Source organism: Schistocerca americana, chromosome X (assembly GCF_021461395.2).
Source record: "Schistocerca americana isolate TAMUIC-IGC-003095 chromosome X, iqSchAmer2.1, whole genome shotgun sequence".
NCBI classification, from domain to species: domain Eukaryota; kingdom Metazoa; phylum Arthropoda; class Insecta; order Orthoptera; family Acrididae; genus Schistocerca; species Schistocerca americana.
This window is the reverse complement of record NC_060130.1, coordinates 105,377,046-105,403,018: the sequence shown is the minus strand read 5'-3', so window position 1 is coordinate 105,403,018 and position 25,973 is coordinate 105,377,046. Positions and strand designations below refer to the sequence as shown.

Sequence of the window (25,973 nt, the reverse complement as noted above, 5' to 3'; positions counted from 1 at the left end):
GGCCTGGGTCTTCTCCCATCTGCCGACTGCCTCGGCACCGTGTGGGCCATTTCCGCCCCTACGCGCAAGTTTCACGGGGAGGGATCTGGTACCGAGCGCCGTGGGTTTCGAATCCGCACCAGATGGCATGGACCTCGATTACCACTAGAGGTCTCTCCAGCTGTTGCGCCGTGAGCCGTGGCTGCATGCGCACTCCTGGCCCGCGTATAATGTGTGGGTTCCACGGTGGAGCATGTGGTCCCAGTGGCCAATAGCAACGTACTCTATCAGGTATTTAAGCGCCTGCCTCTCGCCCAGCAGGCAGTCTGATATTTGTGTTAGTCTCTAGACATCTCGCCTGCAGACAGTGTGTTTACTTGGTTTCCATGTACGAGTGGATGTTGTGGATTCGTGAGGTTTCGCTTGTGACCACGATTTGCGTGTTGTTGTTCGTTAGGTCTTGCTCGGTCGTCCATCATCGTTAGTGTCCGTCCTTTCCCATTCGTTTTGTTTGTTCGCGGGCCGCTCTCGTTTGGTCCCCTCGTTTGCGGTTACAACAAAACCAGCCAGTGATATCTGTATTGTGGTAAAGGAAGCCTCTGAATTGTCGAATTCTCTAATACCTTTTATATTTTGATGAAATATGCTCTTGAGGCATTTTGTCTCTCTGGCAGTGTGGTTTCCAGGAGGGATGATCTGCAATTGATAATCTGATTAGGTGGGAAATGGTAATCAGACGTGATTCTTCTAAATACCAACACCTCATTGCAGTCTTTTTAACCTAAAAAAGCATAGCACTGCCTTGTACCATCATATTTTACGAAACATCCGTGACTGAGGCTTTGGAGGCTCCCTACTGATTTTGTTCATCAACTTTTATCCGTCCAGTTCTGGATTAGAGTTGATGCTACACTAAGCTCTCCATGGGTACAAGAAAACTGCTTCCCATTGGGCTGTGTGCTGCGTGTCATGCTCATCACCTCCATCAATGGGCTAGTGACATCTGTCGGGCCACTGGTTGAGCCTGTGCTCTGCCAATGACTTTCCCATTGGGTATAGCTTGCACTCTGTAACCCTGGCTGAACACCAACCCCAAGGTGCTAATGGATCTCCACTTGAACACTTTACCGTGATGTCCAAGTATCTCTTGCAATAATGCTTCAATGTTGTTGCACAGTCCCAATTTTTGGGAACCTTTTTTGATAATATGCTGATTTGGCTGCCCCGTATTCCTCAGTTAAAGTCAAGCTTTACTTGAAAGCTTGATGTTTCCTGTTTTCTTGCTCACAACTCTTAGAATGTGGCTTGTGCTACTCTTCTCTGTATCTATCAGGCTGTGGTCCAATCCCGTGTGGACTAAGGTTGCCAGGTTTATGGCTCAGTGGTGCTTTCAGCTTTGCGGTTATTAGACCCAGTCCATTATTGGGAGTTAAACTGGCCACGGGTGCTTTCTGGACGAGACCCACATTGCCAAAGCAGGAATCTTCCCTCTTCAGTTCACATAGTACCTACTATGGTCACCTATGTAATGGCCATTCGACAATTTTCTGATCATCCAACAAATCATCTACCCCTTCCCCCCCCCACCCCATGTGAGGTGCGATGGCTCCCAATGCTCGCCCACAGGTGGATTACGTGTTAGAATGTGCCTCGCCACACTCTGCTGGGACTTTCCCTGTCGTCCTTAGAATGTACTCTCCTGTATTCGCTCATACGTACTTTGCTCATTCTGTCCCATTCTTGGTGGCTGTCATTATCACCAGAAGAACGAAACCTTGACCTTACTGATCGGTTGTCATCTTCTCCCTCTCCTCCCCCATCCTTCCCTGCCCCCTGTCAACCAGCCAACCACAAAAGAGAAAAAACTTGATAGCTTACAGAATAAATCCTTTGAGAACTACAGCTAGAGCAGGAATGTATGGAGTTATTTATAGCTCATTAAATGCAATTTTTGAGTGACCTTTCTATTACGTATAAAAGCTCAGCAGCTCTGTAGCTGTTAGCTGTCTTCCGCCCAGAACAGTCTGAGTATTAACATGCTGTCAGTATGTCTCCACTGTCAATGGCTGGAATAATTTCCACAGCATCAGGGCAGCTACATCTACATATATACTCTGCAAGCCACTGTGCAGCCCATGGTGTAGGGTACCTTGTGCCCCTTCTAGTAGTTCCCTTTTCTGTTCCACATGCAAACAGGACAAGGGGAAAGATGACTCTCTTCCTCCTTACAAGCCCTGATTTCTCTTACCTTCTTGGTTCTTCTTGTGGCAGAAGAATCTTTCTGCAGTCAGCTTCAAATGCCAGTTCTCTCAAATCTCTCTCTAGTGTTTTGCAGAAAGATTTTCCGATCATGGATTCCCATTTAAGTTCACGAAGCATCTCTGTAATTTGTGTGCTGATTGAACCTACAGGTAACAAACTTAGCAGCTTGAGTCTTCAGAATTGCTTTGATGTCTTCCCTCAGTCTGACCTGGTGGGATCCCAAACACTAGAGCAGTATATAAGAATGATTCCCACCAGGGTTCTATATGCAATCTCTTTTATAGATGACACTTTCCTAAAATTCTCCCAATAAACCAAAGTCAATCATCCTTCTCTGCTACTGTCCTTAAGTACTTGCTCCATTTCATATCAATTTGCAATGTTATGCTTAGGTATTTAATCGACGTGACTGTCTCAAGGAGCACGCTACTAATGCTGTATCTAACATTAAGGGATTTTCCCCCCTACTCATTTGCATTTGCTTACATTTTTGTATATTTAAAGCAAGCTGCCATTTGTCACCCTAACTAAAAATTTTGTCCAAGTCATCTTTATACTGCTGCACTCACTCAACAAGGACACCTTCCCTTACACCATAGTGTCATCAGCAGACAGCCACAAGTTACTGCCCACCCTGTCAGTCAGATCATTTATGTATGTATAGAAGAGCAGCCCTATCGCACTTCCGTGCGACACTCCTGACAATACCATTGCCTCTAATGAAACACTTGCTGTTGAGGACAACCTACTGGGTCCTGTTACGTGATAAGTATTCAAGCCACTGGTATATCTGGAAACCTAATCCGTTTGCTCAAACCTTCGCCAGCAGTCTGTAGTGGGGTACCATGTCAAACACTTCCCAGAAATGTAGAATTGGCTGTCGCCCTTTTGTCCATGGTTTGCAGGATAATGTGAGAGAAGGGCAAGCAATGCTTTCTAAATTGGTACTGATTTGTAGACAAGAGCTATTCAGTTCCAATGAAATTTGTTATATTCAAATGCAAAATAGATTCAAGAATGCTGTAGCAAACCAATGTTAAGGATTTTGGTCTAATTTTGCAGGTCTGTTCTTGTAGCCTTCTTACATACAGGAGTCACATGTGCTTTTTTCCAGTCACAATAAATGTAAGCTAAGTAAGGAGCTAGTGCCATAGAGTACTCTTTGAAATCAAATTGGGATTCAACCACGACATTGCCACATTAAAGTTTTCAACTTAAGAGATGCGCCACTCTCCCGTTCGAGATGCGCCACTCTCCCGTTCGAGATGCGCCACTCTCCCGTTCGAGATGCGCCACTCTCCCGTTCGAGATGCGCCACTCTCCCGTTCGAGATGCGCCACTCTCCCGTTCGAGATGCGCCACTCTCCCGTTCGAGATGCGCCACTCTCCCGTTCGAGATGCGCCACTCTCCCGTTCGAGATGCGCCACTCTCCCGTTCGAGATGCGCCACTCTCCCGTTCGAGATGCGCCACTCTCCCGTTCGAGATGCGCCACTCTCCCGTTCGAGATGCGCCACTCTCCCGTTCGAGATGCGCCACTCTCCCGTTCGAGATGCGCCACTCTCCCGTTCGAGATGCGCCACTCTCCCGTTCGAGATGCGCCACTCTCCCGTTCGAGATGCGCCACTCTCCCGTTCGAGATGCGCCACTCTCCCGTTCGAGATGCGCCACTCTCCCGTTCGAGATGCGCCACTCTCCCGTTCGAGATGCGCCACTCTCCCGTTCGAGATGCGCCACTCTCCCGTTCGAGATGCGCCACTCTCCCGTTCGAGATGCGCCACTCTCCCGTTCGAGATGCGCCACTCTCCCGTTCGAGATGCGCCACTCTCCCGTTCGAGATGCGCCACTCTCCCGTTCGAGATGCGCCACTCTCCCGTTCGAGATGCGCCACTCTCCCGTTCGAGATGCGCCACTCTCCCGTTCGAGATGCGCCACTCTCCCGTTCGAGATGCGCCACTCTCCCGTTCGAGATGCGCCACTCTCCCGTTCGAGATGCGCCACTCTCCCGTTCGAGATGCGCCACTCTCCCGTTCGAGATGCGCCACTCTCCCGTTCGAGATGCGCCACTCTCCCGTTCGAGATGCGCCACTCTCCCGTTCGAGATGCGCCACTCTCGCGTTCGAGATGCGCCACTCTCGCGTTCGAGATGCGCCACTCTCGCGTTCGAGATGCGCCACTCTCGCGTTCGAGATGCGCCACTCTCGCGTTCGAGATGCGCCACTCTCGCGTTCGAGATGCGCCACTCTCGCGTTCGAGATGCGCCACTCTCGCGTTCGAGATGCGCCACTCTCGCGTTCGAGATGCGCCACTCTCGCGTTCGAGATTCCTGTTAAACGTCCTCTATAAAGGAGTCTGTGTGGCAATAGTATGTTCAGTACTTCAGCTTTCCTTTTGCTGTTTTCTATTGCCACACCAGAGTGCTGGAACAGCAACTGGATAGAAACCTTCAGCCTGCTTACTAATTTTATGTCGCACCAGAATTTTCTTGGTTTCTCAGCAAAATTGTCTTCTAAGGAAAGATAAAAGTTTCGTATGCGTCATGCAAACTTTCGCCTGTCATCATATGCACATTCTTTTTTGAACTGAGAGTGCAACAGTTCCTGCTTCTTCATTATTTTCTGCATTTTGTTGTTAAACCACAGTTGGTATTTTGTATCTTTAATCCACTTACTCAGTACACTTGTGTACAGAGTGCAGTTTACAGTCAATTTAAACTTTGCGCATGATACCTCTATGCCTGTGGTATTGGAACTAAATGATGCCCATACATTGTATAAGAGGGATGCTAATAAGCTTATCTGCTCTTTTTTGCAAAGATACTAGAACACTTAATTGAATATTAACTTTATTGCGGAAGTTAGCAAGTCGTCGTCGTCGTCGTCGTGTGTGTGTGTGTGTGTGTGTGTGTGTGTGTGTGTGTGTGTGTGTGTGTGTGTGTGTGTGGTTTTCACTTTCCCAACAATAATGATTCTCTTCAGGATGATTTGCTATGGGTATCATATTTCAGTAATATATTTAAGATGTAAAATACATTGAGTTCTATGTAAAACCTGACATCTGTGAAATTACAATGTAATCCATACCTTTACCTGCTTACAGGCGTTGATAAATATCACCAGGGACAGTTGGAGAATGTGTCTCCTGACCGGGACTCGAACCCGGGATCTACTGCTTACATGGCAGGCACACTATATGTCTGAGCCACCGAGGACACAGAGGGTAGTGTGACTGCAGGGACTTATCCTGTGGCACGGTCCCCGTGAGACCCAAATTTTCAACGTACTGTCACCACACTACATTTGAAGTGCCCCTGCCTACTATACTCATGTCCGAAAGAACAGATACCATCTTCACAATGATCTGTATTATTTATTGTAAATTTTAATGGTCTTGCTTGCAATAAAATTAGATTACATGTAGATAATAAAAGGTTTGGGTTGGCTAGCAACCATCGGATATATGCAGATGAACAAAAAATTGCGTATTAGTTAATGTGAAACCTAACAATATTTAAAAACCACACAATATTTATAAAAGTATTAAAAATTAAAAAGAGTGAAAAACTGTTGGATGTTGTAACTGAATTTACTGTAGATTCAGCCCAAACAGCCACGGTAGCAGAAAACTTGTTTTTACTAAAGTTCATTAAAATGTTTGGCAGTTTGCATATTAGTAACACTAAACACTTGCTTGGCATGGTAGCACTCAGTGCATCGTCCTTTCTGCCTGTCAGTGGAAAGATGTTTATCTCCACAAGTACTAGGGGGAAACAAAGTAATCCCCGATTGACAGCACTGCCTCTTCAGTTGGCGAGACTGTCAGTGGACAGAATACAATGTGCTGTTGGACATGGCAGCAGAAACAGAAAGTGGTCTTAAATAGTGAGCACCATTCAGGAGGCACGTGCTAATAACTGAATAACTGAGAGGTGCCAAGCATGTGACACTGTCCGTGTGCTGGTGGTGGCCTCTTGTGGTATGTAAACCATGTATACAACAAAAACCTACCTCCTTCACACTGTATTTGGTGTTAATGTATGCATAGTACGTTTCTTACTGTTTTAATTTTAATACTTCTATAAAATGTGCAATTTTAAATATTCAAATTGTGCATTAACTGAAAGGCAATTTTTCTGTCTATTTTCATAGATATGAGAATGGGTGCTAGTCATCTGAAACTGGTTGTCATCTAGATGTAATCACATTTCATTGCAATCAGTACCATTAAAATTTATAGTATGGTATTCAGTTTTATTAACCCTTTTGCTGCTACAGACGTGCTCTTTGCATTCTTTGCTGAGGTGGCATTTGTTATGGCTGTACTGCTTGCCAAATGCTGGTGTCTGTGTTGAGATATGGTGTTTTGACCAGTATGAAGTACTTACTAGATTTTCTGGAAACTATTAGGTGAAAAAATTTGATTTTGTGCAACTTACAGTCTGGTGGTTGTTGTTGTTGTTGTTTTCAGTCCTGAGACTGGTTTGATGCAGCTCTCCATGCTACTCTATCCTTTACAAGCTTCTTCATCTCCCAGTACTTACTGCAACCTACATCCTTCTGAATCTGCTTAGTGTATTCATCTCTTGGTCTCCCTCTACGATTTTTGCCCTCCACGCTGCCCTCCAATGCTAAATTTGTGATCCCTTGATGCCTCAAAACATGTCCTACCAACGGGTCCCTTCTTTTTGTCAAGTTGTGCCACAAACTCCTCTTCTCCCCAATTCTATTCAATACCTCCTCATTAGTTACGTGATCTACCCATCTAATCTTCAGCATTCTTCTGTAGCACCACATTTCGAAAGCTTCTATTCTCTTCTTGTCCAAACTGGTTATCGTCCATGTTTCACTTCCATACATGGCTACACTCCATACAAATACTTTCAGAAACGAATTCCTGACACTTAAATCTATACTCGATGTTAACAAATTTCTCTTCTTCAGAAACTATTTCCTTGCCAATGCCAGTCTACATTTTATATCCTCTCTACTTCGACCATCATCAGTTATTTTATTCCCTAAATAGCAAAACTCCTATACTACTTCAAGTGTCTCATTTCCTAATCTAATTCCCTCAGCATCACCCGATTTAATTTGACTACATTCCATTATCCGTGTTTTGCTTTTGTTGATGTTCATCTTATATCCTCCTTTCAAGACACGGTCCATTCTGTTCAACCGCTCTTCCAAGTCCTTTGCTGTCTCTGACAGAATTACAATGTCATCGGCGAACTTCAAAGTTTTTATTTCTTCTCCATGAATTTTAATACCTACTCTGAATTTTTCTTTTGTTTCCTTTACTGCTTGCTCAATATACAGATTGAATAACATCGGGGAGAGGCTACAACCCTGTCTCACTCCCTTCCCAACCACTGCTTCCCTTTCATGCCCCTCGACTCTTATAACTGCCATCTGGTTTCGGTACAAATTGTAAATAGCCTTTCGCTCCCTGTATTTTACCCCTGCCACCTTCAGAATTTGAAAGAGAGTATTCCAGTTAACATTGTCAAAAGCTTTCTCTAAGTCTACAAATGCTAGAAACGTAGGTTAGCCTTTTCTTAATCTTTCTTCTAAGATAAGTCGTAAGGTTAGTATTGCCTCACGTGTTCCAACATTTCTAGGGAATCCAAACTGATCTTCCCCGAGGTCCGCTTCTACCAGTTTTTCCATTCGTCTGTAAAGAATTCGCGTTGGTGTTTTGCAGCTGTGACTTATTTGGAATGTTCTAATGGAATGTTGCCTACTCCCAGGGCCTTGTTTCGACTCAGATCTTTCAATGCTCTGTCAAGCTCTTCACGCAGTATCTTATCTCCCATTTTGTCTTCGTCTTCATCTGCATCCTCTTCCATTTCCAAAATATTGTCCTCAAGTACAACGCCCTTGTGTAAACCCTCTATATACTCCTTCCACCTTTCTGCCTTCCCTTCTTTGTTTAGAACTGGGTTTCCATTTGAGCTCTTGATATTCATACAAGTGGTTCTCTTCTCTCCAAAGGTCTCTTTAATTTTCCTGTAGGCAGTATCTATCTTACCCCTAGTGAGATAAGCATCTACATCCTTACATTTGTCCTCTAGCCATCCCTGCTTAGCCATTTTGCACTTCATGTTGATCTCATTTTTGAGACATTTGTATTCCTTTTTGCCTATTTCATTTACTGCGTTTTTATATTTTCTCCTTTCATCAATTAAATTCAATATTTCTTCTGTTACCCAAGGATTTCTATTAGCCCTTTTCTTTTTACCTACTTGATCGTCTGCTGCCTTCACTATTTCATCCCTCAGAGCTACCCATTCTTCTTCTACTGTATTTCTTTCCCCCATTCCTGTCAATTGTACCCTTATGCTTTCCCTGAAACTCTCTACAACCTCTGGTTTGGTCAGTTTATCCAGGACCCATCTCCTTAAGTTCCCACCTTCTTGCGGTTTCTTCAGTTTTAATCTACAGTTCATAACCAATAGATTGTGGTCAGAGTCCACATCTGCCCCTGGAAATGTCTTACAATTTAAAACCTGGTTCCTAAATCCCCGTCTTACCATTATATAATCTATCTGATACCTTTAAGTATCTCCAGGATTCTTCCATGTATACAACCTTCTTTTATGATTCTTGAACCAAGTGTTAGCTATGATTAAGTTATGCTCTGTGCAAAATTCTACTAGACGGCTTCCTCTTTCATTTCTTTCCCCCAATCCATATTCACCTACTATGTTTCCTTCTCTCCCTTTTCCTACTCTCAAATTCCAGTCACCCACGACTATTAAATTTTCATCTCCCTTCAATACCTGAATAATTTCTTTTATCTCATCATACATTTCATCAATTTCTTCATCTGCAGAGCTAGTTGGCATATAAACTTGTACTACTGTAGTAGGCATGGGCTTTGTGTCTATCTTGGCCACAATGCGTTCACTATGCTGTTTGTAGTAGCTTACCCGCACTCCTATTTTTTTATTCATTACTAAACCTACTCCTGCATTACCCTTATTTGATTTTGTATTTATAACCCTGTAATCACCTGACCAAAAGTCTTGTTCCTCCTGCCACCGAACTTCACTAATTTCCACTATATCTAACTTTAACCTATCCATTTCCCTTTTTAAATTTTCTAACCTACCTGCCCGATTAAGGGATCTGACATTCCACGCTCCGATCCGTAGAATGCCAGTTTTCTTTCTGCTGATAACGACGTCCTCTTGAGTAGTTCCCACCCGGAGATCCGAATGAGGGACTATTTTACCTCCGGAATATTTTACCCAAGATGACGCCATCCTCATTTAATCATGCAGTAAAGCTGCATGCCCTCGGGAAAAATTACGGCTCTAGTTTCCCCTTGCTTTCAGCCGTTCGCAGTACCAGAACAGCAAGGCCATTTTGGGTAATGTTACAAGGCCAGATCAGTCAATCATCCAGACTGTTGCCCCTGCAACTACTGAAAAGGCTGCTGCCCCTTTTCAGGAACCACACGTTTGTCTGGCCTCTCAAGAGGTACCCCTCCGTTGTGGTTGCACCTACGGTATGGCCATCTGTATCGCTGAGGCATGCAAGCCTCCCCACCAACGGCAAGGTCCATGGTTCATGGGGGGTCTGGTATATTCGCTTAATATTGAACTGAATTTCTTTTCATTATCTTCCTGTACTGCATCAAGTTCGTAAAATATTTCACAAAATCTTAGAGTTCAAAGAGATAAAACACATTTTGTAAACTTCACCTGTTGCTGATTTTAGGTCACATATTGCAGTGAATGAACTGTGAGCTATCGAAATTTTGTTTAAAATTGAGAGTAGAATGATACCTCATTTTGTTCACGAGCTATTGGATTTTATATCTGATGGACAGTCTGGCGCGACTTGCCATGTTCAGTCCATCTGAACTTCTCCGCCTGCTGAGAAATACTAACCATTATGTTCAAGAAAACAGATTGCTACATAAATAATTGAAGTCCTTCAGCTGCAAAATTTTAGAACAAAGTCTGCTAATTACTTTCTTATAGTCACTTACCCTGTTTATTGCCTTGTTTTATGAATTTTTATATTGCATTTTGCCATTCTCAATTCCATTCTCCATTTTAAATTAAGTGTTAAGGCTTTCTGTATTGTGCTTTAGCAAATGTTAATTTTATTCTGTTAAACTTATTTGCTTTTATGCCTGATACTTCCATTTATGTGAGCTCTTTCATTTCTTCATATGGAACACTTCACATTGCTGCCTAACGCTGCCCTCCTTTATCAGTCCAAAGACTAATTGTCAGCTATGTTTAGTTACTTCTCTTCTTCCTGAAGTTTGATTCAAATTTTACATATCTGTTAGCATTGAGGTCCAGTTGATGTTATCTGAGTAGTTTCTCCTTATTTATGAAGATGATAAAAATTTTATTGTTTATATTTTCAATACTTATTCTCTAGCTCAGTGTTGCCTCATTTCTTATCTTGTGTTTATAAACAAAAATTTATGGGACAAAATTCCATTTTGCAGTCAGTCATGCATTACAACAGTAAATAGTTTGAGCACTAGATAGAATGTTTAGAATCCTATAATCTACATGTCTGTGCACTTTCCTTTGAGAATCACTAATGGAATATCCTGTTAAAAATAATTTGGGTGTAAAGGGTTGCTTTCACCTAACTCATTTCCAATAAAAATGTATTTAAAGTATATTTGGCACTGCAGCCTTGTTTTGGTGGGTCCTATGAATGGAAAGTATTTATTAATTATTGACTGACAGTCCTGAGACATTTGTCTGTACATATACTTCTGTATCTTTGTGCTTGTGAGTGAAATGTGTTTATTCTGTATCAGTGTAACACAATGTTGTGAATATATAAAATTTTAATCAGACTCAATTTGAAAAAATTCATTTCTCATTTGTTTGATTTTTACTGTCCTCGGAACACTGTTAGATTTTTTGTGCGGTGTTTTTACTCACAGTTTTCGTATATATGAAAGTCAACTTTCTTATTTGTAGTTTTGCGAACCAAATGAAACTTGTTCATAGAACTTGGACACATTATAGGTGTATAATATCTATTTTTTTGCAATGAAATTTTGCAGCAATTTTTTCCTAATAAGTTTATAGATGAAACTTAATATTTTGTTTACAGGAACCCATAGCAAAATTAAGAGACAAACTTGAAGAATTAAATACACAAAAAACTGATAAAATGAACAGTTTAAAAATTGTTCAGAAAGAGAGAGAAGAGTTGGAAGGACCGAAAGAGGAGGTTGTATTGTATCTGAGGACAGAAAATGAGATTGCAAAGCACACAAATGAGCTAATGCAAAAATATATGTAAGTAAAATTTGTTACAGTTTAGTACATAATTTGAAGGTGAATAGCAATAATGTGAGCTTTTGAAAAGCAATCGTAAAGACCTATTATGATAGCACTTATTGAACTTGAAATTATTTGCCATTTGATGTGCCAGGAAATGGAAAATTTTTAATGTATTTTTATATCATAGCATAATGTAGCTCTCAGTTGCATTGTGTGTTTTCACGTATTATTGCCGGCCGCGGTGGTCTATCGGTTCTAGGCGCTCAGTCAGGAACCGCGCGACTGCTACGGTCGCAGGTTCGAATCCTGCTTCGGGCATGGATGTGTGTGATGTCCTTAGGCTTAGTTAGGTTTAAGTAGTTCTAAGTTCTAGGGGACTTATGACCACAGATGTTGCGTCCCATAGTACTCAGAGCCATTTGAACCACCTATTATTCTCAATACATGTCCATAAGGAAGTTCATTTTAATAAGGTAAAAGGTTGCACTTACTATGAACAGTATGCATTTTTGTGCCATTGCAGTGTGATGATGATACTGCTGTTAGTCACTTTACTGATTATTTAATGTCAGTGTGCATCCTAGGTGGGCTGTGGTGAGAGAATAAAAGGTAAGTTCTGGACAAAGCTGCAGTATCCCACAAAAATATCAAATTCTAAAGGCCTGTTATACCTGTGTGGTAATCTGAAAATAGATGTCTGTAGTACCAACAAATGGGTGAAATTTATATGGAAATTGTGGATTGTAACCAAAATAATAATTTAGATTTTTGCCAGAGCAATCTATCTCAGTATCTGCAGTGCATCCTTGAAGAGATGCAAATTTCACCTAATCCTTTACACCAGGCCGTTCTCAGTCAGTTATCTCTTAGAGTAGTGAAGGATCATCGAATGCTGCTTCGTATGACCCGGCAACCTTCCCTTCCCTGGTTACACCGTGGCAGGAGGGCCAGGCTCACCATCTCGGAATGAAACACTTTCCCATTACCTCATCTGTACTAGGACAGATGGGGACACATTCACTGCCACAAAGCCATTGTTTTTGTGGAGAATGTGTAGGACAAGTTTGGTGCCATGCAGTCTCTTAGTAAAATGCAGTCGGGCTCCCTGTTGATCAAAGCTGCTTCTACCACCCAACCTGCAGCTCTTCGTGCTTATGATCGTCTCGGGAATGTCAGTGTGTATTACGCCTCACCAGTCTCTGATTGTGGTCCAGGGAGTGATTTTTCATATTGACATTATCCTCCAAATAGATGAACTCTGGGCTAATCTGGAGCAACATGGTGTTCATTTTGTTTGACATGTGCAGAAAGTCCGCAAAGACAACTGCACGAATACTGGTGCCTTCATTCTGGCTTTCGAGGGGAAGGTCGAGGTTCTGCTACAGGTGTGTTGTGAAGCCGTACATCCCTCCACCTACTCAGTGCTTTCGGTGCTTGCATTTTGGGCATAGCTCTTCCCACTGTACAGTGGACCCTCTGTGTGGAGACTGTGGCTGGCCACTCCATGAGGGAAGACCGTGAATTCTGCCACCAGTGTGGGGGGACAGGAATTCTTTCAGCTGGAAGAAAAGTGGGAAAAACCTAGGAATTTTGTAGTATTCTGGGAATTTTTCATTGATTTACTTTGCACTTAAATTTTTGTAATTTTGACTGGTAAGAAATTATACTTTAACAAAGAGTTTTACTGTATCCTGCTACTGCAGAATAATACCGCAGCAATAAAACATAAACGAGAGGAAAAAATAAAAATTAAAAAAAAAAAGTTGCACAGAAAATTCAGCATTTACAGCTACGAAACACAGTGCACACACAAGCGTCTGCCAACAGCAAAATGTCGGAGGTGTTTGGATGAAGAGATGCGATACTTCATAACAACAAAGTGCTTGCGATGAGAAAGATGTCACAACTGTTTATATTAGGTTCATTGGAGTAATCGCCAGTGGGCTCATGCGCAGCTGAGCCACATGTGAGCAGTACCTTCTTGCTTCTGGCTACTAGAAGTGTGGCGGTTATCTGTGTCAGCAGTACCAATACACAGTCAGATGCTGCCAGATTCGTGCATGCGCAGAGCAGTCTTAGTTGTAGTGGGGATGGAGGTAGTCTTCATGTGACGTGTTTGTTTAATGATTTTACTGTTCCTCTTAATTCACAACTCTCGTGTCAAATGATTAAACAGATCTCTATGGTCAGGAGCTAGCAATTGAATTAAAATATATAAACATAATTATGGAAGGCTAAAATACTTTATTAGTTTGTTTTCTGATTTTATTTTCATGGTTTTGGCAGTGGAGCATTAATAGCTGTGCAGAACAATGAAGTTATTTTTGTCAGTTTGCTAAAGAAAATTGACTTTTATTAATATTTTCTGCAGAGGCAGCTTTTATTTGAAACAAAATGTTTCATTTCACACTATTGGCTAGTTTCAGCTGCTCACCGAATTTCAAATGCACATTTTCACCTTCTGGCATGTATGGCAGTATGCCATAATGAAGAGCCAAACATGAGATAATACAGCACTGGTACTCCAAGAAAATTTGCATTCCAATGACCACAAGGAGAAGCTTAATATCAAGTTTGGTCTACTTCATTGTGAATACGTGTGAACATATGGGCTTCCTACATCGTCATAGCTGTGCACCTACATTGACGCCTGTTTTCTGGCACTCTCTGGCAACTGCTGAAACGAATCTATCCCAACAGGTCGTGGGCAAATATTGCAAATGGCAGTTTGAAAAGTATTAATTTGAAAGTAAATTTCCTTTCATGTAAGATGAATTATTTGCGTGTGAGAATGCGCAATGAATGTATTAAATCTTGAGAACGCTTGACTCTCATTTAAAACTTAACTTTGAAGATCATTATTTAAAATTTTACTGGCACATTTTTTTGATGTATTAGAAAGTGTAATGAGCTTAGCTTTTGTTGTAGCTACACTATGTATATTAATTCAAACCACATAACTTTTCCTGTTTGTGTTCACACTACTTCACAGTAAAATTGCTGTTTGCTAACTACACCATATGTCCTATGCTCTGAATAACTGCCGTCATTGGCTGGCAAGATCACTTGACACAGCCTATGATTAGCTTTCAAAAGTGCATCTCAATCTAGATTCCAATGCTTTGGAAACTAATATGCTGTCTCTGAGTGAATTCAAGTTTATACTTTTGTAATATGAAAATATGCAGCATACAAGTTGCCCAACATCAAAGATACTTCCGACATGGGTGACCTATTTTTTTGTTTGCGGCGTTTAGTTTTCGAAAGCGTTGGTAAGTATTACACTGGTGAACAAAACATTACCCATTCAAAAGACTGACATGGTTCACAGATCTGAGGGAAAGCGTACTGACACTTAATATGGAACAAATGTATTTTCACCCAAAAGTGTATTTTTTGCTGAGGAAAATCTGGGAATTTTTTCCTTGTCCCTGCAAGGACATTAAAAAATGTACCAAAACTTTGCCCTGTTTTATCTATCCTAGAGAGACTGACCTGTGCTGAGCCAATGGCCTGCATCACCATTTAAGAGTACTGATGGACGATAAATAAAACAAAAGACTCAGGACCTCATCACCTTTCTGCAAACTTCTGGACAGGAAAAAAAAGAAAGCAGTACCATGGCTGGTAATGTAACTGAAATTGCCTACATACCTACTGATTGTCCAGGCAAGGCAATACAGCACACAGTTCCAACTGTTGTGCTATGCGCCTACATCCCACCCTGTGAAGATTTCCAATCACATTATTGAATACAAAATTGTTAAGGCTTTTGTGGTCACTTCCTCAGGTACTGTGGCCGATATTTGACTATTTACTGATGTTCAGCAAGCACAGGTGGCTAGATTTGTCAAAGCTTCACCCTCATTTGCTGGTCGCAGATGGAAGTCGAACTTGTGGCTGCAGGTTATATGTACATGGTGTGCCAGTATCAGTCAGCTTTTCCATGGTCATTAACGCTGTGGTTCTCCCCTTGCTATCGACAAGTCATTCGCTGCAGTGTGGGACTGCAGGATCTGTTCACCTTAGGCTTTCCTCTTTTTGATGTTGTCATATGGGTGAATTTCTGTAGCTTCTCTGAACAAGCTGTTGTGGTAGCTCTTGTACACAGCAACAACTTCTGTGTTGGCAAATTTTATTATGTGGTCAGTCTCACACAGTGTGTGCTTCACCAAAGCCGATTTCTCCGTATGTCCCAACCCGAAGTGTTTCTTTTGTTTGATGATGAGCCTGGTGTTGATGATCCAGTAATTCCAATATACTTTTCCACCTGTACAGGGTATGTTGTACATTCCTGACATTGCAGGTGGGTCCCTTGTGCTCTGCTGATCTGAGACACTATTTGATCTTATGTGTCATTTTATTCATGTTTGCACAATATATGGCTGATTCTGCCCATCACCTGGGAGTTTATGGCAGAAAGGCTGTAGCTGACATTTCATCTTCTGATGTGTCACTTCGCTGAGTGTTTGATCCCTTGACGCTTCTTATATAACTGGAGTACTCACTGCTCCTCAGAAGACTTTCCAGCTGTTGCATTTCATGTCTGTGGTGTTGAGCCTCACCCATTTGTCGTGTGTGCATTAAAAGTGTATTAATCATCCCACTTTTCTGACTCGTGGTGATTTGACAATTCGTGGTGAAGTTGTGACAATGTCAACCACTTGTGCTAACAAAACATTGGCTAAAGAACCAGAGACAGATGCCACCGGGAAGTTTGTCAACATTATCGAATGTCTACTCTTACACTATTAAGCTGTCAGTTTATCTGTGTGGCTTTATAAGGGATGTGGTGTCAAAGATGCAGTTTTTACAATTTGTAAGAGAAAAGTTGAGAACGAGAACCCACTGTATCGTGATTTGGAGAAAGCCTTTTTTGTCCCACACTAACTGATAGGGTACGTTTGAGATTGTGATTTTGCTGTTACTTAGTGACTGGGTTAGCTTGTTACTCTGACACACAAACAGTTGAATGCAATCCCCAGTGAGATTGTTAGCAACCTTCCCAATGATGAGGATGTAAATTGGGGATCTACTTCTTCACCTGTGGGATTTATAATGGGCGCCATCACGGGGGATTTCCATAAAGAACTATGGATTCGGCTGTATGCTACCGGTGTAGGTCTTGCTGTTGCACTCAGAGGAAATTTGCAACATTTAACTGAAATGTGACCTGTGTATAAATGGCCGGAAGACCAAATACTTGGAAATAATGCAAATCTCTGAATCCATACATTAAGTAGCATTATACAAATAGTGCCTGAGATTCTGTATACAATGGTGGTGATAAAAGTGGTGCACAGTCAATCACTGCATCATGGGTGCAGTGGTGTAAAGTCTCAGTAGTTTTAGCAGAAAAATTGCATTCAAAGTTGTGAAGACCAAGTCTGTTGGTCACTGGTATGATCTGGCAGAATTTTGGCCAGTGCCAAAAACCACTGAGAGAAGTCTCCATATCATGCAAATGAGGATGCTGTGTTAGAAAACAAGAGTGACTTTTGCAGACTGCAAAAGAAACTGCACAATTCACACAGGTTAACACATAGCCAGTCACTGAGAAAATATATGGGGACTACCTTCAGGGATATGGACAGTTACAAAGAGCAGCAGAGGGAATAATGGTAAAGTTTGCATACCAGCATGATGCAGGTGTACAAAGGCAATGAGCAAGGTTAAAGAAATGGTTGGAAGATACTCAGTGAAGGGTTGCATGCTGCAGACCTTTGTCTACGAGACACATTGGATCAAATCAGTTGTTGAACATTGATTCCCAAATAAAAACTGGTAGCAAATTGGAAGAGGCAGTATCCTGAGAAAGGGAATTGAAAAATCAGTGGCAATGTAATGGCAGGAGGTACTAGAAAATACAAACTATGGAATCATCTCTCTCTCTCTCTCTCTCTCTCTCTCTCTCTCTCTCTCTCTCTCTCTCTCTCTCCATGGTGTAGGAAAACTGTTGGCAGTCAAAACAGCTTCCAGTCATTTTGGAAGATATAAGTAAAGGTCCTATACAGGATCATATTACACCATTCTTCCTGAAAAATAGGGTGGTGGTGGTGGTGGTGGTGGTGGTGGTGGTGGTGGTGGTGGTGGTGGAGGAGGAGGAGGAGAATAGCAGTCACGCACCCTCTCTGTAGATCATTTGTGTCACAAAGGCTCAGTAATAATGAGACCTGGTGACCAGTGGCCAGGGGAGATGCATCAGTTCTCAGTTTCTCATGCTCACAAAACCAGTGCTGGATGATGGGAGCTGTGTGAACAGGGGGCCCTATCATATTGGAACACAGCATCACCATCGGGGGAATAAAAGTTGTACTGCGAGAGGACCTGATCTGTCAGAATCGTCACATAATCATTGGCACTAATGTGAACTTGAGGCGGTAAAGATGGGGCCTGTGGAATACCATGCTGTGGCTCCCCAAATCATCACTGAGCCTCTGCCATATTTCACTCAGCCAGAAGTTGGAAACAGTGCGAAACAAGACACAGTTAACATTCTTCCGTTGCTCCATAGTCCTGGTTTCATGGTTTCCTCACCATGTTTCCCTATTACGTGCATTTGTGCTACTGAATGGTTTTGAAATTCTCTCTCGCACTGCAATTCCCTGTTTATGGAGCTTCCTTGTTTTAGTGCTGACGGTGTTCATGAGTGTAACATTCAGTTCTGCATTGAATTTTGCAACTGTCGTCTTATTTTTCATCACAATGCACTTCAATGACTGTCTTACTCCACACACACACACACACACACACTTTCGTCCATATTGTCACTTTGCAGCTGATGTTTTTCCACTTTCTCTGTATGTAGTATAAATCGTCGTTACAGTGCCTCTTGAAACACCATACATTTAAGACTACCTTGGTTATGGAAGCATACACCATATGAGCTTCAACAACTTGCCCACATTTGAATGGAGTCGCAACTACAGTGTGTCCTTAATTGAAGTTCCAGTTTGAAAACGCCGTAGAAAGAGAACCACTGATCAGAGTGATGTCAAATTTGAACACTATGTTATTGACACAGGGTGAAAAGACATGGAACAAAAAAATTATGAAAATTTGACGAATAGATGCACTGCGTCAGAATATTTGCACTAACAGATATGTAGCACATGGCTGTGCCTCAGTTTGCGTCACACACACTCATCATAACTACAGTAAACTCCCATTTACCCGAATTGCATTTATTCAAGATCTGCTTTATCCGAACAGGTCTTTCTGATTTTCATGGCTATCATTGGCGCTGCCGGACACATTGCGCAGCTACGCTTTTGGCTAGCTAGACTGACACTAGACAAGTTTAAATTTGTCTGCGCCTGGAGCCATGCATTCACTGGTGTTTTTCGGAAGTCTACTGCTAATCAGTACACTGGCGCGTGTCGAAAGTCCGAATGTCATCAATTCTTGCATGTGTTGGTTGAAGGTTTAGCTATTTCTTGCTCGTATTGCGTGGTTTCATGCCATTGCGATCTATTGGAATGCCTTGGAAGTGCAGTACATACAGCGCGACGTAGCCCTGTCGAAACAGACAATGAGAGTGCGGCGCCAAACACTTTCCACCTGTTGCTGATACATCAGACGAAGCTGAGCATTTAACAATTTAACAGTGAATGTACAACACACTGTTGTGTTGCCGCATTGGCCCGGGTAGGACAGGGGAGAGGGATAGATGTATCAAATGTTTTCATTCGATGGCTCCCACAGCCTGGTTTCAAAAGTCAAAAGCTTTGTCTAGTGCATCCTGAGTATTGTCAAGTCGTGAGTCTGTGTGTTTTCGATTTAACATTTTGTGCTCGTGCTACGTGCTTGAAAATGTCCAGTGATAAGTAGCCAAAATCCAAAAAAGAATGTAGTGTGTCTGTAAAAAAAAAAATGCTGAATGTGACTATGGGCGCATAACAAAAAATAATTTCATCTCGTTGAAACAGAAGCTTTGTGCTTTGCAGAGAATTGATGCTGGTGAGCCACCCACAAAAGTTGCTGCAGATTTTAATGCCGGTAGGAGTACAAATACTGATTAGAAGAAAAAGAGGTCAGAAATTGAAAAATTTTGTTCCATCCAAGCGTCAGGCAGAAGAAACTGCACACAATCATCATCAAAGGTGGCTAGACTAGCGATCAGCTTTACAACTGTGATGAAACCGGGTTGAATTACAAAATGTTTCCAACAAAAACCCTTGCCTCTAAACAAGAAAAAACTGCATCTGGATATTAAAAAAAAGTAAGAGTTACTGTCCTCTCTTGCAGTAATGACACTGGCAGTCATAAACTGCGCTTTGCTTTAATTGGCAAATCCAAAATAAACAAAGAGCATTTAGATGGCAACCAGCTGATACACCTGCCATTGTGGTACATGAACCAGTCTAAGGCATGGATGAATGGTGCCATCTTCAAAGAGTGGTTCCAGGCAGTGTGTGTTCCAGCTGTAGAAAAATACATGGAGGAAAATGGACTTCCTTGAAAAGCGCTACTTCTTGTGGACAACGCTGCTCCTTAGACAGATGATCTACAAGATAAGGATATCAAAGTTGTTTCTACCACCAAAGTCATGTCTCTATGTCAAACGATGGACCAAGGTGGTGTTGATGCGATGAAAAAAACATTACAGAGTGCAAGCTGCTGGAATACTCGATCAGTGCGATTGATGCTGAAGATTTTGTGCAAGCTCTTTTTTTTTTTAAAAAAAAGTCAATGTTTTAAGTGTCATTCATTGGATTGGTGATGCTTGGAATCTAACTCCTCCAATTTATCTCATTATGTCTTGGAAAAAAAAACTCTTATATGATAAGGCAACTCGTCAGTGGTGGAAAGGAGGCGGCAACACCGAAACTAAAGATGACATGCCAGAAACAGATGAAAATTACATAATTTCAGTGAATGTACTGGAGAAGCTACCGAGTTGTGGAGACACGAAAATCGAAGACGTTGGAGAGTGAATGGAAAGACATTTTTGATTTGACTAAGGAAGAAATCGTCCAAATTGCGACAAATCAGAAAGCGTCACAAGAATATGTGTGTGATGACGAGGCAGAGAGATTCCTCACACAGTCGGTTACAAAGCGATCTTAACTGCCCTGGAGTACATTAGGAGGAGGCAACTTTTCCTGAAATAGTTTGTTTCCAGTGTTGGAGATATATTGCCGCAACAAAAGTTTCTCAAGCTAAAAAACAAAAAACCATTACAGACTTTTTTACCAAAAAGATAAATTCTAATGAAATGTCCTAGAACTTCAATGTCCATAAGTCAAAAGTTTTTTTTACTTTAAAGTTCCTGTAGACAAACGTTTCGTTCGTTTGAGTAATCTCTAGATTTGTTTCATAATTTTGTACAGTAGGTTATTTTTTATTCAAAAAAGTAAGCAATAAAATTAAAACTCCTGTTTTTCCTGCTGCCAAATAAGGTGGTTTTTTCTGTAACAATGTAAAATAAACGAACTTTGTTATTCAGCATTTAAAAACTTGGAGGTTCCAATCATACTATGGTGCCTTTTTAACACGTCAACACAATTTTTTCAGTCAAAAACATGCAGGTGTATTCACAACCGTATCAATAACATTCTATGTACCCTACACAACTTTTACAGTCATATTTCGCAGTATTGACACAATTTGAGGTTTTTTACGCATGAAAACAGAGGAATTTCGGTTTATCTGAAATTTTGGTTATCCGAACCAGCCGCTGTCCCCATCATTTCAGATAAACGGGAGTTCACTGTATCTCCATAAAGGATCACACAGTGCTGGTAAAACTCCTTTACAAGAACAGTGACTTTGCACCAGTAGCCCTCCAGAAGCTCCATTCACTCAAGGGTATGAGAAAGTTCAATGTCTACTAAGGGGCTGGAAAGAATGATTACGAAATTTGACAAGGCAGGTTCTTTCGAAGTGCAGTATGGCAGAGCAAGAACAGCAGCTGATCTGATGTCTGTCAAAGATTTGGCCACAGCCTTGCAGGAAGGACTGACTGGTGGTGTTTGAACATGCGGTGCACAGGATATTGTTTAAATGTTGGACGTGTCCGAGAGCACTGTGCATAAAATCCTTCATAATATGCTGTATTGCTATCCATACAAAATCACCCATGTTCAGGAGTTGCTTCCTGCTGACCTGCCAGCAAGACAGACATGTGCGCTGGAATTTCTTGGTCGCATGGAAGTGGACCGTGGATGGCGCTGGAACATTCTGTGACAGATGAAGACCATTTCCATCTCAAAAGGACATGTCATTACGCAAATTGCAAAACATGGACAGTGGAAAATTTTCAGGCACATTAACCAGTTTTGCTTCATTCTGCGAAGGTGACGGTGTTGTGTGGGTTGATAGCATTATCATAGGGTAGTATTTTTTCGAGGAAATGAGTTCTGCGGGTCCTGTTACTTGCACTGTCACTGGTAAATGTTATGAGAGTCTTTTGTGCACCAATGTCATTCCAACCTTTCAGCAGCATGGATCTATGGGTAGGATCATTTTTATGCAAGACAGGGCTTCTCTGAACACTGTACAGCTGGTGAAGCAGCTGCTGCAGAGGCATGTTGGAAATGCTAGAATTATCAACCATCATTTCCCTACAGCCTGGTCATCCGGATTATCTTATCTTAACCTGTGTGACTTAGGGCTGTGGGGTTATCCAGATGATATGTTCAGTGCTGTAATTGAGAACGTAGCCGAGTTCAATGCACACATTGTGCAGTGCAATCCCAGTGTGACCCCTGGGACACTATGATCTGTTGTGGACATGCTCTTTCTCAGTTGAAACTTGACAGAAAGTGGTGGACAGCATACTGAACATCGGTTGTGCCAGTCCCACAACAATTAGAAACAGATGTCATTTTTCTATTTAAAACAGATTTTATTCCCCATCGGATGTGGTACGACTTTGTTGTGGTGGATGGTATGACTTAGCAGTGCCACAAGTGTAGACTGTCGAACTTGTGCATTTGAACACGTTCAACAGTATGGGTGATCTAATGTGCAACTCAAACCATAGCCATTGTATTGATATGCATCTGGCATTTGTTGCAGACTCCATTTATGTCACACTTTCCCCTTCCCTTCTGCCTGCCTGCCTCCCTCCCTGATGTCAATATTATGCTGTTCAAATTTGATATCATTCTGAGCAGTTCTTCTTTCTCTACAGCATTTTGAAACTGGAACATTAGTTATGGACACACTGTACTTGCAATGTATTTACACTGACGGGCTTAATTTATGGTCAAATAAGTGTGTGACCGGCAGGCGTGGCAAGCATCAGTATTTAAGTTCAAGCATGTATTTCTTGTGTTTCCGTATTTCTTGTGTTTCCGTATTTCTTGTTTTCCTCCTGCATATCAATAGAGTAAGAAGATTGAAGTTATAGGAAAGTGTGTGTCTAAATCCTATATGGGACAACAGATCTTACTTTGTGGATCACTTCTGTCATTTAGGAAAGAGAATCAGCAGCTGATTGATATAAAGGAACAGGAGAAGGCTGAACTCCAAAGTAAATTGAAGGAGAAAGGAGAAGAAGTCAAAGAAATACAGCTCCAGAAGAAGAAGGTGAAAGAACAAATCCAGGGATTAAACCAGTATGTATTAGACAATGTACAGTTAATACATTGTATGTTAACATACAATATTCATTTGATTATTTCATTTTACAGAGAGAGAGATAAGCTTATTGCTGAGAAGGACAAATTAAATGCCCAGTTTCAGGCATACAATAATGAGGATGCCAGCCTCCAAACAGAAGTTGATGTGTCTAAGAAGACTATTTCGAGAACCAATGAATTACTTGCAGATGAAAAGAAAAAGGTACTTTTTGGAAAAATGTTCTAATTCAGTTTTGGAAAGACTGGATTGACTTAGTGTGCGTTTGAAATATTGTACAATTATTTTCAGAGATAACTAGAACTACTGGTTCTATTTTTCATCCATTTTGTAAGTACCTCTGGCAAAATAATTTTTAAGTTAGGTGAGGCGCATGGACACAGAACTAGGACCTCATCCCTGCCTGCTCCATTCCCTCAACCCCCCCCCCCCCCCTCCCGTTTCCCACAACCAGATACATGTGTTTATTTAAATATGTTGGTCAGTGTATGGAATGATAGTCAGTTATGACATCTTATTTACTTTTGACAAAATTAGCTTTGAATTGTTTATTGATTGCTGATTACATGAGTTTGTGACAAGCTTGTTTTGGCATATGTGCCATTATCAAATGTTCCTGTTGACATTAAGGTGCGTTTACACTGCCATTTGTATCGGCACATGTATGAGATACATGTATATGCGACTTTGCGACATGTATCGCGACTTGTATGAGTTGACAAGTATCAACCTCATACTAGTACGAGCGTGCGTTTACACTGGTTGATATGCATCACTGTGCGATAGCTTGGAAGATTTCACATTTTTATGTGCTGGTACACTTGCTCTTTTGGAATATGATAGGAAGAAAAGGCGGAGGAAGCGTAGATGGTGGCAGAGAGAGTTTCTCGCGAATTAACGCTTATGGATGGCGCATATTTCAGAAATTATGTTAGCATGAGTATGGAGGATTTCCGCGGTTTGTTATCACTTGTGGCTCCTCTTGTGACCAAAACAACACAAACTTTCGGGAAGCGATTCCACCAGAGGATCAGTTGGCAGTAACACTCCGTTTTTTGGCCACTGGGGATTCCTCTTGAAATGAAGATTTCATTACAAAACATTTGCATTGTCGCGCGATTGCCAATGCCAACGTCTCACACACGGTTGTCGGCATCCGTTGTCAACATTATCACGCGAGGCCGCCTGAATAATAGCAAAAAATTGATATACGTGCCAGATGCATGAAAAAATTATAGAATATATTACATACTCTGATATATATAAAACTTTTATCTTCACTTCTTGGCATAAAACTTGCACAATAGCCTCGCAAACACGAAGAATAATGTTGCATATGGCACTTTTTGATGTTCTATGCAGATACATTAACGTCGAAACGATAGTCTGCACCTCCAAAACTCAAACAGCCGCCAAAGAGCCTGGTACTACGCATGCGCTAATCGTCAAAATAAGCGGCAGGCGACGAGACGACAGGAAATGATAGTACTGTGCATGCGCGAGTTCTTCAAATGTCGCTCATACATGTCGCGTATATGGCCAAAAAGCGATATACAAAATGTATACGCGACATGTATGAGCTCGAGGGTCCGCATACAAGTTCCGTGAATTTTTGTATGAGGTGATGTATCGCGACTTGTCAAATTGACATGTCGCTCATACATGTCGCGATACATGTATCCCAGTGTAAACGTACCATTACACTTCCTGTTGACGTTACACTTCCTGTTGACGTTACACTTCCTGTTGACGTTACACTTCCTGTTGACGTTACACTTCCTGTTGACGTTACACTTCCTGTTGACGTTACACTTCCTGTTGACGTTACACTTCCTGTTGACGTTACACTTCCTGTTGACGTTACACTTCCTGTTGACGTTACACTTCCTGTTGACGTTACACTTCCTGTTGACGTTACACTTCCTGTTGACGTTACACTTCCTGTTGACGTTACACTTCCTGTTGACGTTACACTTCCTGTTGACGTTACACTTCCTGTTGACGTTACACTTCCTGTTGACGTTACACTTCCTGTTGACGTTACACTTCCTGTTGACGTTACACTTCCTGTTGACGTTACACTTCCTGTTGACGTTACACTTCCTGTTGACGTTACACTTCCTGTTGACGTTACACTTCCTGTTGACGTTACACTTCCTGTTGACGTTACACTTCCTGTTGACGTTACACTTCCTGTTGACGTTACACTTCCTGTTGACGTTACACTTCCTGTTGACGTTACACTTCCTGTTGACGTTACACTTCCTGTTGACGTTACACTTCCTGTTGACGTTACACTTCCTGTTGACGTTACACTTCCTGTTGACGTTACACTTCCTGTTGACGTTACACTTCCTGTTGACGTTACACTTCCTGTTGACGTTACACTTCCTGTTGACGTTACACTTCCTGTTGACGTTACACTTCCTGTTGACGTTACACTTCCTGTTGACGTTACACTTCCTGTTGACGTTACACTTCCTGTTGACGTTACACTTCCTGTTGACGTTACACTTCCTGTTGACGTTACACTTCCTGTTGACGTTACACTTCAGTCATTTTATTCTGTGTCTTATGAAATGGTACTAAGATATTGTGGTATTACACTTACTTCTAAGAGTGATGTCCATAAATCATGTTGGAATGTGAGTTCTTTCATGTACTATGTTGTTAACATCGGTCACATATGTACCTTCTATAGAATACTACTAGTGAAATTTCGTATTTTCTTTTCACAGTTGTAAAATGACAGATTGTTCAGATGATGCTTTGTTTGCGAGTATATTATATCTTAGGTACTGAAATATTTTTTATTTAGCCCTCAGGGCTTAGCATTCATTGTGTATGGGCTTGGTGACCTCAGGCTTCCTGAGCTGTAG

General features: G+C 41.6%; 1 protein-coding gene across 1 annotated transcript in view; it reads left to right on the top strand.

Moving 5' to 3' along the window:
• The window catches only part of LOC124554672 (structural maintenance of chromosomes protein 4-like), a 261,721-nt gene that overhangs the window by 66,842 nt on the left and 168,906 nt on the right, over nucleotides 1-25,973 (top strand). The window contains exons 5-7 of the mRNA XM_047128292.1: nucleotides 11,336-11,523; nucleotides 22,932-23,072; nucleotides 23,148-23,298. Of these exons, the coding sequence (XP_046984248.1) occupies nucleotides 11,336-11,523; nucleotides 22,932-23,072; nucleotides 23,148-23,298 (480 nt within the window). The remainder of the gene's footprint in view (nucleotides 1-11,335; nucleotides 11,524-22,931; nucleotides 23,073-23,147; nucleotides 23,299-25,973) is intronic.